We start from the raw sequence: 17,666 nt of genomic DNA, 5'->3' as shown, positions 1-17,666 counted from the left end.
AAAAAATAAAAATACAAAGGAGGTGTTCTCTTTTCATAGTCACAAAAAATATGATTAAATAATAATAACAAAAACAAAGTAAAACAATATAAAAGAGAAGAATAAAATACACAAAAAAGAAAAATAATAATCTTAACAAAGCGTAGCCTCAAGGGCATCCATGATAAATAAAACTGCAGGTTCTCAGCCTAAATATGTTTTATCATTATCTTTTGTTTCCTGGAAACCACTTCAGCATCACAGCTCCTTAAACTGTGATTCATAGAAACGGTGACTTTTCTTTCAGCTGATGTTGTGAAGCTCCACCTCCAGGACGTTTAATAAAAGCTGTTGTGAGCAGATCAATACGTCAGTAATTATCTCAGTTCCTGCACATAATCTCAGACTGAAACTAGTTTCTATGGACATTCATGCAGAAGTCTGCTCACTCTGGAGCGCTGCAGGGAGGTCACGCTAACTCGTAGCGCCAAACCTCTTCCACTAACTTCATTCCCCTGACCCTCCACATCGAGGAGAACGGTGCAGCGTGAGCGCGTCCCACAGCAGCCACCTTCACGGGAAACACGGCAGGTCGAAATAAACCCTCTTTGAAGCTCAGCCCGAGTTTAAACAGTGACTTTGCTGCCATTGTGCTGCTCTCAGGCTTCAGCTTTGACACTTTCTCCTGCTTCGGGCTCGGCGTTTGATCAGGAAACGCTCCGGTGTGGGATGTCAGCGTGACTCCCGTTTCCTTTGGTTTTCACTCACGTGTGACCTCCACAACGTTATCATTCACACGAGCGGAGCAGATTAGACGACAGCCGGGCAACGCTGGGAAATCTGGAGCGAGCCTTTAATGATTCAAACGGGTGTAAGGTGTCGAGAGCAGCCGGCTGCGTCTGCTGGAATCTGGATGAATAAATAAACGGGTACGCAGGAAGAATGGTGAGACCGTCGTTAGCAATTAAAACCGCCAGCTGAGCGTGACTTGATTACCGCTAGCAAGAAACAGACAAGTCGAGACAGCAGTTGGACGGCGCGTTGGTTGTGTCTGTTTATTACAGGTTTCAGGACAGCGTGTACAAATACTACAGTGTTGTGATGTCGTTAAATTAGCAGCGAGGCAGACGTGATTACATCCTGTACACACAAAGGAACAACATTTAGGGGCTGGTGGTTGATGTTACTCAGTCATGATAGCTGGGCAGCTGCATAACGGAAAAACACCAAACTGTCGTCTGTGTGATTTCATTCTACCGTAAATTTTGGACTATTGAGGCACCTGAATATCAGCTGCAGGTGTTCACGTTGAGATATTTACACAGAAAGATGTTTTAAACTTTTAATTAAATACGTACCGTAGAGGCTTTTTTCTGAACAGTTCCTGTAACACGGCTGGTTAAGAAAATAAAACTCCAGCAGCTACCAGGAAAAGTCATCAATCGTTATCTTCATCTTCCTCCTGCACTAAAACCACTAAAGTCGGAGTTGAACAGCCTCAGAATCACTTCGTCACTTCCTCAGTCTCTCTGTCGTCGTCGCTCTCGAGGCAAATCCATAAATTAGCCGCATCGTTGTTTAAGCTGCAGCGTTCAAAGCGTGTGAAAAAAGTAGCAGCTTATAGTCCGGACATTACGGTAATACAAAAAGAGCAACTTCTGTCGTTGGTTTCCCCCAAAATTACCAAAATCATAGATAAAAAGCAAGTAGAAAGTTAGTTAAAGTAGATTTCTTGTTGTGTTTGAAGTACTGCACGTTATCAGTTCGGCTTCTACAGAAATATGTGCAAAAAGTAAGACACTGTCGGCACAAAACTAAAATAAAGTGCTTAAAAAAACACACATAAAGACATAAAATCACCTCATAAAGATGTGACATCACAAGCTGATATCGTTCTATTTCCAGAAATTAAGTGAATCCATGCAGCTGCTCCTAGTCACTTCTGATTATTTCAGTGGAAAATAAACCAGATTATAACGATTTAAAATGCTGCTAACACCAACTATTAATGCTGATTTAGAATTCATTCAGGCTGATGAGGTTAGCAAGTATGAAGAGATGCACGATCAGCACAAAAAGACGTGAGATCACAAGCTGATAGAGTTATATTTCCAGAAATGACATGAATCTGCTCTGCTAACATTCACTTCTGACCATTTCAGCAGAAAATAACTCGTTAATAATGATTTAATATGCTGCTAATAGCAACGGTTTGTGGTGATTTAGAATTAAATTAGGCTCGCAAGTACAAAAAAAAGATGCAAAACCACCATAAAACGACTCAAAATTACCACAAAATGATGAAAAATCAGCACAAAGACACAAAATCAGAACCAGAAGACGCCTGGCTGCTCTCAGTCTGTTGTGATGAGTACAGCAGATAATCATCAGGTTATAACGACCTAAAAAGCTGCTCTTTATGCTGATTGACAGTTAATTGAACCTGACAGGCTGCAGATAGACGTTTAGTTCATCTCTCAGTGACACACAGACTCTGGTATGTGTTGATAATCGGTGTGATTCCTCTGATTATGTCGTTCAGTCTGTCTGAATGAATATTTCATGTGTGTGTCCGTTCATGTCTATTTTTGTTGTTTTAAAGCTCTGAGGTAGTCTGGCTGTCCACCAGCTGTATGAAGGGACCCACAGAGACGCACTGTTCTCAGTGAGCTGCTGCTTTTACGACGGTTTCTGTGAAGCCGGCTGACTTTGCTGCAGTGACGGCGTCTCTCAGCAGCACCAGTGGAGCTGCCACTGTCCCCTTGTTTCTGTAAACAGGAAGAGCTGCCGTCTGATCGCTCATCCGTCCCGTTACGTAACGCCGCTACACCTGCCTCTCCTGCCTCCACGGGGGCACAGGTGGAGAGTGAGAGCGGATCAGCGCCGGGCCTCGTCATGCATGTAAACACAACCTGAATTCTGTTTGTCGTCTGCAACGTGATCGCGTTCATGTGGCGGGCACACGCATGTGGAGCATGTGCAGACGCCTCCCGGGGGGAGGAGGTGGAGGTGAGCGCGGGACGGTGGCTCCCACGCTGCCGAGCAGACGGGATCAGGTGACGGGTCGAGCCGCTGCTTTTTTATAGCCGAACACTTCTGGCGGGCCGCGGAGCCGCATGTGTTCTGCTGCTGCAACGTGGGAACGAGCGTGGCGCTAATTAGCTGAAGTGTTAGTGCACACATGAGGCTGCTGTTACCTCTGCATCACCTTCACTGCTCTGCTCCCCTCAGCTCAGCCTGAGTTACTGAATTTAGTGGTCATCTGTCTGACTGACCTAAAACAGCAAACGTCTGATTTAATGTCACATGAAGAGAAAAAACAGGTTTGATGTGTGTTTATGCAGTGGATGTAAACTTCTTTTCTCCTTTAGGTTGTTTTTAAGCACCATGTGGCACCAGGCTGTCCGTCAGGATTAATAAAGTTTTATAATAATAATAACTTTATTGCTTCTAAGTGCTTCACAGACAGGACGAAAAAAAAAGAACTGAGGAAGACCAACAGAAGTCTGATCGGTCCAGACGGGAGGAGAAACACGTGAAGAAATAAAGTGAAAGATTTTCAAAATAAATCAATAAAACAACACCAGATTAAATAATAAAATGCCACATAACATATATAAATATATACAAGAGGGTAAAACTACAAACTCAACACTCTATAACTGATAATAATGGTAGTCACAATAAATACTTTCTCAGTGCATCTATTGTTTTTAACACTTTTTCTATAAAAAGTGCTTTTTAAAAAAAATAATGTGTACTTATTTTATTTTTTATAATATATATTTTTCTTCTTTTTATTGCTGCTGCTCTGACCTTTTTCCTTTATTTTATCTTATTTTTTCCTCTATATAAAGCCGATATATAAACACACAAACAATCCCATTATACCTGGACTGTAATGTACCCGACAAAAAAAAAGAGAATAAAATGAACAATTATTTTTTAGATGATAAAAATGATAATAATAATAATAATAGTAGTGATAATAAATACTTTCTCAGTGCATCTATTTTTTAAATTATGTGTATTCATTTTATTTTTAAAAATGTATATTTTAATTCTGTTTTGTTGCCGCTGCTATTATAATTTCCTCTATTTAATTTAGTTTAGTTTTTCCTACATGTGAAGCCGACTCGAGTGAACTCACAAAGAACTCTGATGCAGCACAAATGGGAATAAAGCTCTGTTCTATTCTAAATAAAAGTGTAAAAGAGAATAAAATTAACAATTAAAATGTGTTTAAGAATCACTTAGATGATCAAATTAGAAACAGACGACATCACATGAAATGATTTTATCTAACTGCCCAAATTAAACGCACACACACTTTAAGTCAGAACAATACTGAGCAGAGCCAGCGACATTGTTGAGTAACACAAAAGGGATTAAACCTTTAACACACTTCAAACAGATCAGAACCAGATCTAATTAATGACACACCCAGCTTCTGAGAAAAGACGACAACGAGAGACAACATGTGTAGAAAAAGCTTCATGATGTAAGAAGTCTGCGGCGGTGCGAGCGACACGGAGCTGCCTGTGACACGCTTTATGTAACAGCAGCAGATGTGAGCTCCTGAGCGGTTCTGAGCGTCTGGCTGCCTCCGCACTGGTTCGACTGGTTACTTGGCAGCCGCTCACTGATAATTAGTTTAGTGATTCTCGTGTGGAGAACATGTTTTCCTGCCGGCTGCTCGCAGACGTGCTCAGGTTTCATGTGTGATCGCATTAAACGGGACAGACAGGAGGACGGACAGGTGTCGGCTCTGTGGGACAAACAACAAAAAAGCTGGTTTCTGGATGTTATTTAAACCAGATTCAGTGATTCTGAATCAGAAAACAGCAACACCGAGCTGCTGTGAAGACAAAAGATCCCACAAAGAACTGAAAATCTGGCAGCGAAGGTCCCACAAAACTAAACAGCAGTGTGCTGTAACGATCAAAAACAGCAAGAAACTGGGAAAATAACAGCAAATATCTCTAAAATAATTACATATATACTAAAAAATCTGGCAGCAAAGGTGCCAAACTTTTAAAATGATGGCAAATACTTGTAAGAAACTGATCATATTCGCTGATTTAAATATAGTAAAGCAGCATAATTTTGCAGTCAAATGTTGAAAACGAACAAATTACTCCTTTGATGTGAACATAATTTACATTTTGGCCTGTTTTTTCTCTTTTTTGCAGTAAACGTTTAAATTAAGACAGTTTTTCTGTAATTAGTCTAAATATCCTCAACAAATTAACAGAGAAAATCTGTAAAATATGACTTTAAATTAAAAAAAAATTATAATTTAAGTCCTTAATATACAAAAATCTTCCTTTAAATAACGGTAAATACCCACAAAACAATGTTTTTGCTGATTTAAATACATTAAAAACTATAGTTTTATTTTACAGTCAAACATTTGTAAACATACAGATACTTAAAGGCACATAAAGACATTTCTTTAGTGGTTAAAGTCATATTGGTGTAATTTAATACGGTGTCCTGTAACTTTAACAGATGTAATTGGTCATTTAGTGAAACAGAAACAAATCTTTCTGATCTGTTAATTTGTTTTTAGTCGAAACGGTGATAAAACTGGTAAAAGGTTAACAGGTCTGATTGCATTTGCATGCTGTTTGTTGTGTTAGCTTAGCACATTAGCATGCTAACAGTTGCTAACTATGGTATTTGGTCGCTAACTAGTGTTAGAAGACTGAAATAGTGGAAACAGCAACGTCGCCATTCTTCTAGCGACGCAGCTAGCATCGCTAAAAATAACAACATTACTACAGTTAGACTTCAAAAAGGCTCAAATGTTTGTGCAAATATGTGGTTTCTGAATAAAACAGAGGAAAAGCCCATCAGCGACATCCTGCAGCTTTTCGGTTCCTTTTGGGACAAAGTGAGAATTCATCTTCAGCAGCAACACAAAGCACCAAATTGCTTCGTGTCCTTCCATCACCTGAAGGTTCTGCTGCCCCAATTTACTGCACAACAAATCTCTGCTTCTGCCTGCTGCACTTTAAATGAATCGGAGCGAATCCGTTCCTCTGATGTGACCTCCTGCGTGAAGGGAGTCGCAGGAAGTGGAAAAGTAATTTGGGTCTGGGAGTGTCGGGACAGATAGCATCCGGCGCTGACGCGGTGACGACGGCAAAGCTGAGCTCATCTTCCTGAGCGTCGCTGCGCTTCCTCGATTCCCACAAACCAGGAACAAGCTGAACATCAGTCGCTGTGTCCACCAACAGGAACATCAGATAAACGGAGACTGACGGCTTATTTAACGTTTTCTGAACGTTTGGTGTCAAAGAAGTCGTCGGTGTTTCTGCGTTTTGTCAAAAAGTAGAGTTTAAAGTTTCCAAGCAGCCGTTTGTGAATCAGAGCTCAGATCATCTACGGACAGCAGCGACCTGGTTGTGTTTTATTCCTCACCGGTTCTGGTTCTGCATCAGCAGCTGATGTGTTTCCTGAAATCAGGTGAATATGAGCAGCTGCTCTGCTCCCAGTCAGTTCTGATCATTACGCTAGAAAACAAACACGTGACAGTGATTTCATCAGCTGCTCATTATGTTGGTTTGGAATTCATTAAGGCTGTTAAGGATCACAAGTACAAAAAAGATGCAAAATCACTGCAAAAAGATTCAAAATCGCCACAAACATATGGGAAATAACCACAAAGTGACACAAAATCACCACAACTATATAGGAAATAACCACAGAAAGATGCCAAATCACCACAAAACAGAAAGCAAAATAACCCTTAAAGATGCAAAATCACCACAAAGAAATGCAAAACGACTACAAAAAGACACTAAATCATCCGTAAAAGTTGCAAAATCGCCACCAATATATGTGAAATAACCACAGAAAGTTGCCAAATCACCACAAAAAAGAAAGCAAATTAACCCTTAAAGATGCAAAAACACCACAAAGAGATGCAAAACGACTACAAAAAGACACTAAATCATCCGTAAAAGTTGCAAAATCGCCACCAATATATGTGAAATAACCACAGAAAGATGTAAAAAAATCCACTAAAACAGGCAAAACCACTCCTTAAAGATGCAAACAGACGATAACGTGCAGATTCTATCCCTTTGACCAACGGGCTGGATGAACAGTAGGTGTGCCGTTCTTTCTTTGGGTGGTTTACTCTGTCAGACTTGTGGGGAACAAGCTGTACAGTTTGTGTTTATCCATTTATCACTGTTGTTGAAAAGCATCAACATCCTGCGCCGAGCTGCTACGCGTTTGGTTTCTTTTGGGAGAATTTATCTCCACCACACGAATGCAGCAAACCTCCTGCCGTCCCTCTGCGCCCTGACCAGACAGAGCCGAGCTGACCTGCTTACAGTCGGGTGTGTGAAGCTTCCATGAGCTCACTGGGAGGAACGAACTGTACCCAGGGTGTGAAACCAACTGAACCGGAAACTGCGGCTCTATTTTGGTGTCGTCTCCGCCCTGCGTTGCTGTGAACCTCTGTGGAAACACAGCGGGAGGCTGCTCTGCCCGTCACTCACGCTGACTCATCTCATAAAACCATTAGGCACGCCGTAAACACTTTGGCGTGACGCGTTTCTGGTGTTTACGGCGGCGTAAAGCGACAGGTCTGCTGGGCCGAGGTTCAGACTGGTTCTGTGGTTAAAATATGACATTGGGAGATATTAAACATTCATCAGAGTGAAAATATTATGAGCAGGCATCGGTGGTGAAAGATTAACCGCTCCCACAGATATTAAAGTCAACACGGGGAACGAAGGAAGGAATGTGGATGGTGATGAACTATGACGGGTTTCCTCTCATCGATATCAGTTATTACTGAAGAATGTCCGTGTGCTGAAGCACAGAGAACAGAATGTAAACCCTTTGTTTAGGGCACAAAGAGGCTTCGTCACTAACTGCTGCTCTGCTAAAGGTTTGGCCAACAGGACTCGGATGTGTCCGGTGTCACACGTGCTGGGTTACGGTTCGTCTGACAGACCGTCAGCCGGACGAACAGTCAGAAACAACCGTCGGGCAGCAAGAAGGAAATAAAGCAGGAACGAGGAAATGATGTAGAACCTACAAACTGAAAGTAAACTCATTTGTCAGATATCACGTACATGGAGTGTTTTATTTTGTTGTACCGTAAATTCCAGACTATTGAGGCACCTGAATATAAGCCCCATCCTGCTTTAAAAAGAAAACCAGTCGTGTACATATACAGGCCGCACTTGTCGCTCTCAGCGTCACTTTGGTCTCGAGGCAAATTCGTAAAAATCCATACATTAGCCGCATCGTTGTTTAAGCTGCAGTGTGAAAAAAGTAGTGGCTTATAGTCCAGACATTACGGTAATTGTGTTCCACTTGTAGGTGTTGGGTCACTTTAACTTATCTACAACCTGAATAAAGGTTAAAGTCATGAAACTTACTGTCACTGTGCTCTGGGACAGTTTTATAACATCCAAAGTATTTAGCAGAACATTAAAGGTCCCATGTGGTAAAAAAAAAAAGAAAAAAAAAAAAGGTTTTTATTGTGTTTTGTATGTTTTTCAAACCTGGAGGTTTAAAAGTGGTCCATTACACCTTTCTGTATAGCTCCGCCCCCTCACTGCTGCCTCTCAGTCCACCAGGTGTATTTACTTTCTACAGCTCTGAAATATCTGACACACAATCAAAACTCACCAAATGTTCTGCTGTAAGAGTGAACACGAGAGTCCTCATGCACTGACAGCATCTGAGGAGCTGAACACCCAGTGGATTCCTATTATTTTGTCCCCACAACAATAAGAAAAACCTGAGTGTTAGCATGCTGTGCAGCTAATGTGGCTAATGTTAGCTCTGTGGAAGCTTTAATTGAACCCAGTGAACCAGGACTGGGTGGGTCACTGTGGTTCCATCTGGAGCTTCTCTCCTGCTCACATCATTTTAACATCAGCTGGATTCACAATAAAGCTGCTCTCATCTACACGTTTCTGTTGTCAGACAGCGACTGAAACTCATCCAGACGGCACGTTAACCAGCAGTCGCTTCATTTCCCCAAACACAGGAGGTAAAACCGACGGCTGTGCTGAGAATTCACACATATTTACATGTGAAATGATCCTCGGAGAGAACGATAGAAGCATCCTCACTCGCTCCTTTGTGCTGAAATCAAACATCTTTGTGGTGTTTTTCTCAATATGGGACCTGTAGGTTTAACTTATGGCACTTTTTATTACCATTTCGGCTTGGATTGTTCTGTATTTCCTATTTTCTTGGGACAAAGCAGTTTTCCCATATCAATACATCCAAGTTCAATAATGCTAATGTATATAGATACTTAAGCCGGTGCTCTGCAGTGACGAATGAATATTAAGAAAAGGTTTGTGCTTCACTGGCAGGTGGAGGTCTGGGAGGAATCGATGCTTCACAGTTTTCCAGCCTTTGAGCGTCCTGGTCTGTGTTATTATTATTTGCATTGACTTACTGAACATTTGTAGCTTGAGAGAATCTGTGCTGCTGAAGAACAACGAGACATGAAGGCCTGAACCAGACTAAGAAGCAGAAATCTTTGTGCCTGGTTGAGTATTTAAAGAGACCTGAAAGAAGAACCAAACACAGATTTGAGTTGTATTGTTGAGTAAATCAGAGTCTTGTAGGGCGTGAATGAGGAAGGACCAGATGTTTGTCAGCATCGGGAAACAAGAAACCACCTAACTCACTGACTGGAGGAACGACCAGCTTCCTGATACGAGTATTATTGTTTAACAGAAGCTGAAGGGGAAGAAGTTTCCCTGCCAGCTCTTAGGCTGACGTTTGATGTGGAGATTCACCGTCTGTAAAATAATCTGCTTCCTCCGACGGAGCGACGCAGGATTAGCAGCTGCTGCTTCGACGGCGTGAAACCTGAGCTCGTGTGTGATGTGGTTCGTTCTGTCAACCGCACGCACTTTGACGCTGACCGCAGCTTTCTTCCACATCCGTCATCCGTCAGTAAAAGGGATGTTTGGCAGGTTTGATCTCTTAATCACCAGGAAGGTCCTCCGAGCTGACGGGCTACCGAGACGAATCAACGCATCCACGGCGACTGAAACCAGTCGGAGCTGATTCTTCTCTCACATTGGCGCTTCTACTTTGTGTACAGCTACGAGCATTTAAAACCACAAAGCAAACTTGTGGTTTTTGCAGATGATCCAAATACTTTCTGCTCAGACAAGTTAGAGACGCGATTAACTAACGTTCAAACAGAGACAACGGTGGTTTGACAGGAATAAATGATCAATAAATCTAAAAAAAACAACATTTCTGCTGTTTAACATTAAAAGAACACATTTGTAGGTGTGATGCTGGATCACAAACTCAGTTGGAAACACTGAGCCGGCAAAAACAAAACAGTACCGCACATAGTATCACATTACATCCAGTAGAAATATTACAAAATAAAGCTGGTGGGAGAACGTAGGATATAAGGAGCAAACTAATAATCTGTTTTCCAAAACAAACACTTTAAAATGAACTGATTTAGTTGAATGTAGAACTGTGCAATCAACAAGTTCCTCCTTGAGAACATCCAACATCTGTTCAGAAGCAACACTGGGACCAACGAATTTAATTAAATGTTGAAAAGCTCGTAGCAGCATGAAGACTGGATGTTTATCACGTATGGACGACGATCTCAAAGTTAGAAAGCAAATTAAGAGAATACACAAAAAAAGACTGCTTGACAAACACTGTAAATGTGTTCCTGGTGTTTCTAAAGACGTATAAAAGGTTTGAAGCAAACAGGAAGTGAGACGTTGCAGGTAGAAGTTCATCAGTTTAACTTCCTCCTCCTCGTTTGCAGATGTTATTTTAGGTTCTGGTATTTGTCTCTTTTTCATTTTGTGTGTTTTATTTTCTTCTTTTTCTGTCTTTATGATACGGTGGAATAAATCTAAATAAGTGAAATTTATATCACTGAAGATAAACACGACAGCACAGATTTCGACAGTATAAGTAGAACAACAGGAACTGTCCTTCTCAAACTCAGCTCGCAGCGTTCACAGTATTTAGTTCGACACAGCGAAGACGAGGCTCAACCGTCTGTCAGTGTGAAGCTACATCAGATTACAGTCACAGATAAAACTTAGCAGAACTTCTGACATGCGTGCACACATCAGTATGCAGCACATTGACGAGGTCCACGCAGAATAAATAATTCAGTCCCGGTGGGAGGAGATTTAACGAAAACATCAAATTAGGGTTTGAATTAAATTGTTAATTTCATGCTTATGGGCTGTTTAGCGCTCGACACCGGCGACGGTCGAGACTTCTGAGGAGCCGCCGTATCTCTGAATCTGGGATGTCTAATTAGTTTTCCTGACTCGGGGGAATGATGCTGTTGGTGTTTGTTTATTATTGGGAAGATGGAGGAAGATGGAGAGGAGGCGTCGTCACAGCTCCCTCTTTAAACAGCTCCTCATGTTCAGGTGTGTCCTACCTGATGAGAGCCATCCTGGGCGAGGCCTGCTGCTCCGGACCAGGAGGGTTCAGGGTGGAGGCCCGGAGGGATGGAGGCAGGACGGAGGAGGATGGAGGCGTCTGGCTCGGAGGGTTCTTGTGGTTCCGTAGAAGACGGAGGGATTTGGCCCGGACGTGCTGGACGATGCTGTGGTTGCTACGGCGATGGGCCGGTCCCGTACCCGACCGCTGGAGGGTTTGTTCTGATCTGGAAATGAAACCATGAAGAGCTGAATGTAGGAGGTTTGGATGACTCCTCACCCGGTCGGCTGAACCTCCACATCCCTGTGTGACGGCCCAGTCTCAGCTGCTGCCATGGAGGCCTAGATTCCGTTTACCTGTGGGTCCCTGAAGGCATCAGGACGGCCCATAAAGCTTAGCATCCCTCTTTTGCTCTCTCTCTCATTTATTCTGACCCGGCTTCGTTGGTGGTGACACGTCTTTCTCTGTTTTGCTTTGTTTCTGCTCCACAACACCTCCCATCCCATCATGTTCACTCAGTCACACCTACACTACTAAAACTACCGATAGTCACACGCCATGCTTAGTATCATTTGTTCAATGGTTTGCTTTTGGTTGTAATAAACATCCTTATTTTGAGTTAAATCTGTGTTGCTTACCATATTTGTTATAACCCACGAGCCGGGTCATGACACCTGATTAGGTCCAGTGTGTATTAATGACCGTGGCATCCTGACTGATAGCTGGGTTCGTTTGCATATCTTTGTTTTGAACTGTGTGGAAACTGACAGTGACCTGATATCTGCAAATATATTCTTCTGATATTCTTCTCCTGGAGGTCATCTGATGTCACGACCAACAACGTGAAGGCAAACTCAGCATCTTCTTTAAAACCGATTCCTTGACTTAGTTTTGTTTTGCAGCTTTTTCTTAACTGATGGAATTTGTTTGACCAGTTTCATCTCGTTTAAACACTTGTTTAAAGTTTTATTTTCCATATTTCTTCTTCTAGCACCGTGGCCTCGCAGCTAGAAGGTCTCCGGTTCGTGTCCCGGTGAGGACACCCGGGATCTTTCTGCGTGGAGTCTCCATGTTCTCCCCGTGCAGCGTGGGTTCTCTCCGGGTTCTCCGGCTTCCTCCCACAGTCCAGAAACATGCTGAGGTTAATTGGTGATTGTAAATTGTCCGTAGGTGTGAATGTGAGTGTGCTTGGTTGTCTGTCTCTAAGTGTAGCCCTGTGATAGACTGGTTACCTGTCCAGGTGAACCTGCCTTCACCCTGAGTCAGCTGGGATAGACTCCAGCCCCCCATGACCCTGGTGAGGATTAAGGTGTAGAGATGATGGATGTTTCTTCTTCTTCATTGTCTTCTTTACTTCTCCATCTTCTTCTTCAACTCTTCACTTGCTAAGCATCTGCTGACAGACACTATAATTTACCAACGTTCCCTAAACGCCTCACATCCAAAGAGTGATATAAGTCGTTCTAATGTCAGATTTACTGAAGTTGAATCCAAATGATTTTATCTACATGGACTCTTTTCTGTGTGCATTGATCTGTGTGGATGCTTTTTGTTCAGTGATTGATAAAACCATCTATTTTCATGTAATCAATATCTATACATATTCATGACTACATTCTGCAGCAACACAACAAACAGGACAAAATCCTCTACAGCGGGACTCATTCAAGGCAGCTTTTGAACACTAAATCCATATCTTCTGACTCAGCAGCTACTTTTACATAACAAACAACAAACAGCAGCAGCACTGAGGAGGATAATAAATGTGCTGCTCTCCGTCGTCGCCTCCCCCCAACTCTCAGATGGGATTACGACGGTATTTGCACTGTGTTGTGATTCTCTCTGTATCCTCAGGTGTCTGCAGCACAGGAAACACCTGCATCCAGGTTCACTACGGAGGAGGGACGCGCAGACAAACGCAGATTCTACAAGAATCCAGGGATGCAGCGAGCAGTGATGCATCTACAGGACAGGACGCTGTTAGGTGCCTCGGTAAGTTCAGCCCAAGCACTGTGTGATGTGGCAGCTTTCCAGCAACACATGCCGGTGCACCATCACATGCAGATGAATGCAGGCTTGTCCACACACTGAAAATTCATGATTAGTCAGCTTTAAAACCACTGAGACACAAACACGACTGTAGCAAAGCACCACAAGCCTTTAGGCTCATTTAAAGGTCCCATGTGGTGAAAATACACTTTTATCGTGTTTTCTATGATTTATAAGCTTCAATGTTTAAATTAAAAACTGTTAATATATGAGGATGCTTACTCCTGTTCAGGATGAGCAGCTGCCTCACAGTCAGTCAGGTCTATTTACCTTCTGACCTCTAACCATGTCTGAGCCACGAGCTAAACTCACCAAATGATCGGCTGTCGGCTGCAAGAGTGAACACAAGAGTCCTCATGCACTCAAATGTGTTCAAAATAACCCTGAAAATTTGTCCACTATGACTCAAAAGTCATCGAAAACGAATGAAAAATGTGTTCAGAATGACCTATAGTGAAAAACACTTTCTGGGAGCATGTGGGACTTTTGTTAAAACATGACTCACTCTTCATTTATGTGAAACTACTGTAAACTTTGACATTACAGGAAATAAAACCACATCATTAAAACTCCACGGTTGTATCTGTGAACAACGTAATTCAAAGGAACAGAACTTCCGCCCTCTCAGTACACTTTCTATGGGCTGTTTGTTAGTTTAGTTCAGGGGTTGTGGTGCTGGAAACAACCGACGTATGGGAATCAAAGACGTGTGAAGGTACGCACGGTGTCAGGTTCCCCCACACGGCAAATATGCACGCAATGTATAATAAAAATGAAGCTTGTAATCTAATATGTGGCAGTAAAATTACGCTGAAATGATGTTGATCCTGGCACTTCAAAAGGCTCATGCCCTAAAGAATATACCATGACAGATCTGGGTCCTGACCTGGAGATGAAAGTTTCCAACTGCCGAGCAGCGAGCGCGTGGACCTGCCGAGGCAGGCAGCACGACGGGGGAATTCTGGGAGTCGAACGCCACAATGCAGCGCGAAGCATTCCTGCTATTGTTCAAATGTCCCGCGGCTCGCTTCATGTTTTGTCTACCGGTTTCTTAACAAATTCAACATGTCTGACACCGGTTCTGACGAGATTCCTCGGAGACGGGGACAAAGGCCCGGCAGAGATGCCCGGCCGGCCGCCGTACGGGGCAGATATGTGACGCTGTCGTGGCACTATGTCGAGGCACCGTGGTATTCAGGCAGAGTGACCCTTCAAACCCTGAACTCTGACCTCTGCAGGGCTGCAAACGCTGGACACGATCTCAGTCCTCCGAGTGATGCTGATTATGACAGCAGCTAACACGTCAGAACAATACTTTCAATATCACTGTATTGTTACTGCTCAGTGGTTCAGAATCAGATACGAGGAATTAGTTCTGGTGGGTCGGTGCAACAATAAATACAGAGTACGGCACAATGTACAAGATAAAACTATTAAAATAGCTAAAAAATAAAAGTAACCAAAAATAAAAATAACTAATTGTGCAAAGCTGAAGTAAAACATATAGTGGAGTGAAGAATTAAAATCAAATTTAATAAAGAACCATAAAACTGTCGTATTATTTACAAGAATATTGAGGGTGCAGATATATTGATATTTATATTTATATCTTTATAATAGTTGGTGCAACATTACTTCCTTCATCATGTGTAATATTTGTGCATATTTTCATTGCTCAGGTGTCATATTTCACTTTCATGTACAATAATAATCATGATAATAACAATATATTTTATTAGTAAGCACCTTTCTTGACACCTGAGGTCGCTTTACAGAAAAAAAAAAAGTCAATATGCGCAACATTTCATGTCAGTTTTCAGGTGCAGATATAATATTTCATGTCATTCCATACCTATCACTAGTGTTGCACGATATTAAAACGTCTGGCCGATACTGATATCCGATATAAGATTTCTGATATCGCCGATAACCGATATTATCGATGTCGATATTAGTTTTTGTTTGCACCGAAAAATGAGTCTCAGTAAGAACTGTGAGAAAACTATTCAAAAGAAGCCCAATTAGACCACATCGTCTGCTTCATTACAAAAGTAAAACATATTTAAACATATTTAACGTTAAAGGACCATTTCAGTAAAAACATCTGTGAAACAGCAGCGATACCAAACGTAGAGACGAAGGCGCTGATGTTAGACAGTCATCGGCTAAATTCGTTCATCGGACCGATACCGATGTGGTCGCTGATATATCGTGCATCCCTACTTATCGCCTCAGAATAACTGCTAGCGTGATGCTCTTCTGTTCTATTCCAGCCTTATTGTGGCTCACTCAGTGACGTGTTTCCATCTTATTGCCTCTCACTGCATTTCTTTTGTTTCTGAGCAACATCTGGCACGATCTCCTTCAGGGTTAATTAAGCTTCATCTCATCTTACGTCAGCTCAAGACACTGACGAAGACATTTAAACCCAGATTTTGTTATAAATAAATGTAAGAGCTGCACAGTTGGCCAGCGCTCCCTATATTCCATTTAGTCCATCAGAACATTTAAATTAGTGATGCGCGACAGGACTGATGTTTAAATGTTTAAAGGTAGATAACAGTGGAATAAGTTTCTCTGTGCTTCTGTGCAGCAAACACAGGAAGCTCCAGATCCCCGCTGGGCCCGCTGGTCCTCAGGAGGACAGAGAAGTGCTCAGTGTCTCTGAGATTTAAACCCACGAAGCTCAAGATTTTAGAAACAGTTCAAACAAAACATGGTTAAAAATTGATTGTTCTTTTTCCCTCGGAGGGGCTGAAACAGAAAAGCAGAGCGGAGAAGGCCAGCGAGGAACTGGATCAGGCTTAAGTTATGCACAGTTCTGCAGTGATTCTGGGTCTTTGTTTCTCGGCGTTCTCTGCTTGGCTCTGGGAAGGTGCGACCGACTCCAGCCTGACCCGGTCTGATCCGAGGCCCTGCAGACGTGAAGCGTGTTGCATGAACGTGACGGTTTAGACGACTACAGGCTGATCCGGTGGTTAAATATTCACATGAATCATTTTTACTGTCAGACGTAACATCTCTGTGAAATATTCAGCGTCTAACAAACGGCCTCGGGGTTAGTTTGTCAGAAACGCTGCAGAAAAAAAGTACTGAATGTGTTCCGGTTCTTAAACTGTTGATGGTTTTAAAGGCAAACTTAAAACTCGTCTTTATAGCCTGGATTCTGATTGATTTTATTAATTAATTACTCCTTTAGAAATACTTTTATTCTTTTTATATCTGTATTTACATTTTGATTGATTTTATTAATTTATAATTCCTTTAGAAATACATATTTTTAAAATTTTATTTCTGTATTTTGTTGATTTATTACAGATTTATAACTATTTTTATTTTATTCACTTGATTCATTTATTACTCGTTTACAACAAATTTTGTTCATGTGTTTCTATATTTACAATCTGATTTAAAACTACAGTTATTTGTTTGTTTATTTACCTACATTTTGCTTGATTTTATGGCTTTATTAATTTAATGTATTAGTTTCTATATTTACATTTTGATTGACTTTATAGATTTTAATCTTTACAACTCCTTTAGAACCAAGCGTATTTCTTTATTTTTATATTTACACTTTGATTTGTTAAAACTAACTTTATTTATCGATTACTCTATAAAGTCACATGTTCTAGTCTATTTGAATGTATAGTTTATTTTTTTTAAATGTAATTTTATTTAGTTTTTATGAACTTTGACTTTGCCCTTAACCTACATATCTAACTATACTTTAATAATTGATATTTTATTTTTTTTAATTTTTTAATTTTTTATTTTATCTCACCCCGCGTTTCCTCAGTTCCTCTGCTTTAGAGTCCTTCATTAATAACAAGACGTTGGCGGTTGTTTATATTGTTTTATTGCATTTTTATTCCTTTCATCTGTAAATAACTTTCACAGGGTTTCATTTCATTTGTATTAAAACGTGCTTAATAAATAAAGTCTGATCGACTGAAGTGAGAATCAATCGAGTCACACTTTCTATGTTTTTTTTTTTCCCCCTCATCTGTCACCAAACTTTCCTTCCTGCTCAGATGAAGTCCGTTTTCAGAGGCGATTGATTCCATCCTCGACCACTAATTTAACACCCAATTACAATAATCCCTGCCGTGACCCCCGGTGACCCCCGGCCCGGTTAAAACAACCCAAACCACTTGACACACAGAGCAGAGCTGAGAGGAATGACAAGCACGCTAGAAACA

General features: G+C 41.5%; 1 protein-coding gene across 1 annotated transcript in view; it reads right to left on the bottom strand.

The window, feature by feature from the left end:
- LOC103362203 (serine/arginine repetitive matrix protein 2-like) overlaps nucleotides 1-17,666 on the bottom strand; it is a 70,232-nt gene that overhangs the window by 9,356 nt on the left and 43,210 nt on the right. The window contains exon 7 of the mRNA XM_008288494.1: nucleotides 11,414-11,641. Within this exon, the coding sequence (XP_008286716.1) occupies nucleotides 11,414-11,641 (228 nt within the window). The remainder of the gene's footprint in view (nucleotides 1-11,413; nucleotides 11,642-17,666) is intronic.

This window comes from Stegastes partitus, unplaced genomic scaffold (assembly GCF_000690725.1).
Source record: "Stegastes partitus isolate 25-593 unplaced genomic scaffold, Stegastes_partitus-1.0.2 Scaffold562, whole genome shotgun sequence".
Taxonomy (NCBI): Eukaryota; Metazoa; Chordata; class Actinopteri; family Pomacentridae; genus Stegastes; species Stegastes partitus.
This window is presented reverse-complemented; position numbering and strand designations above follow the sequence as displayed.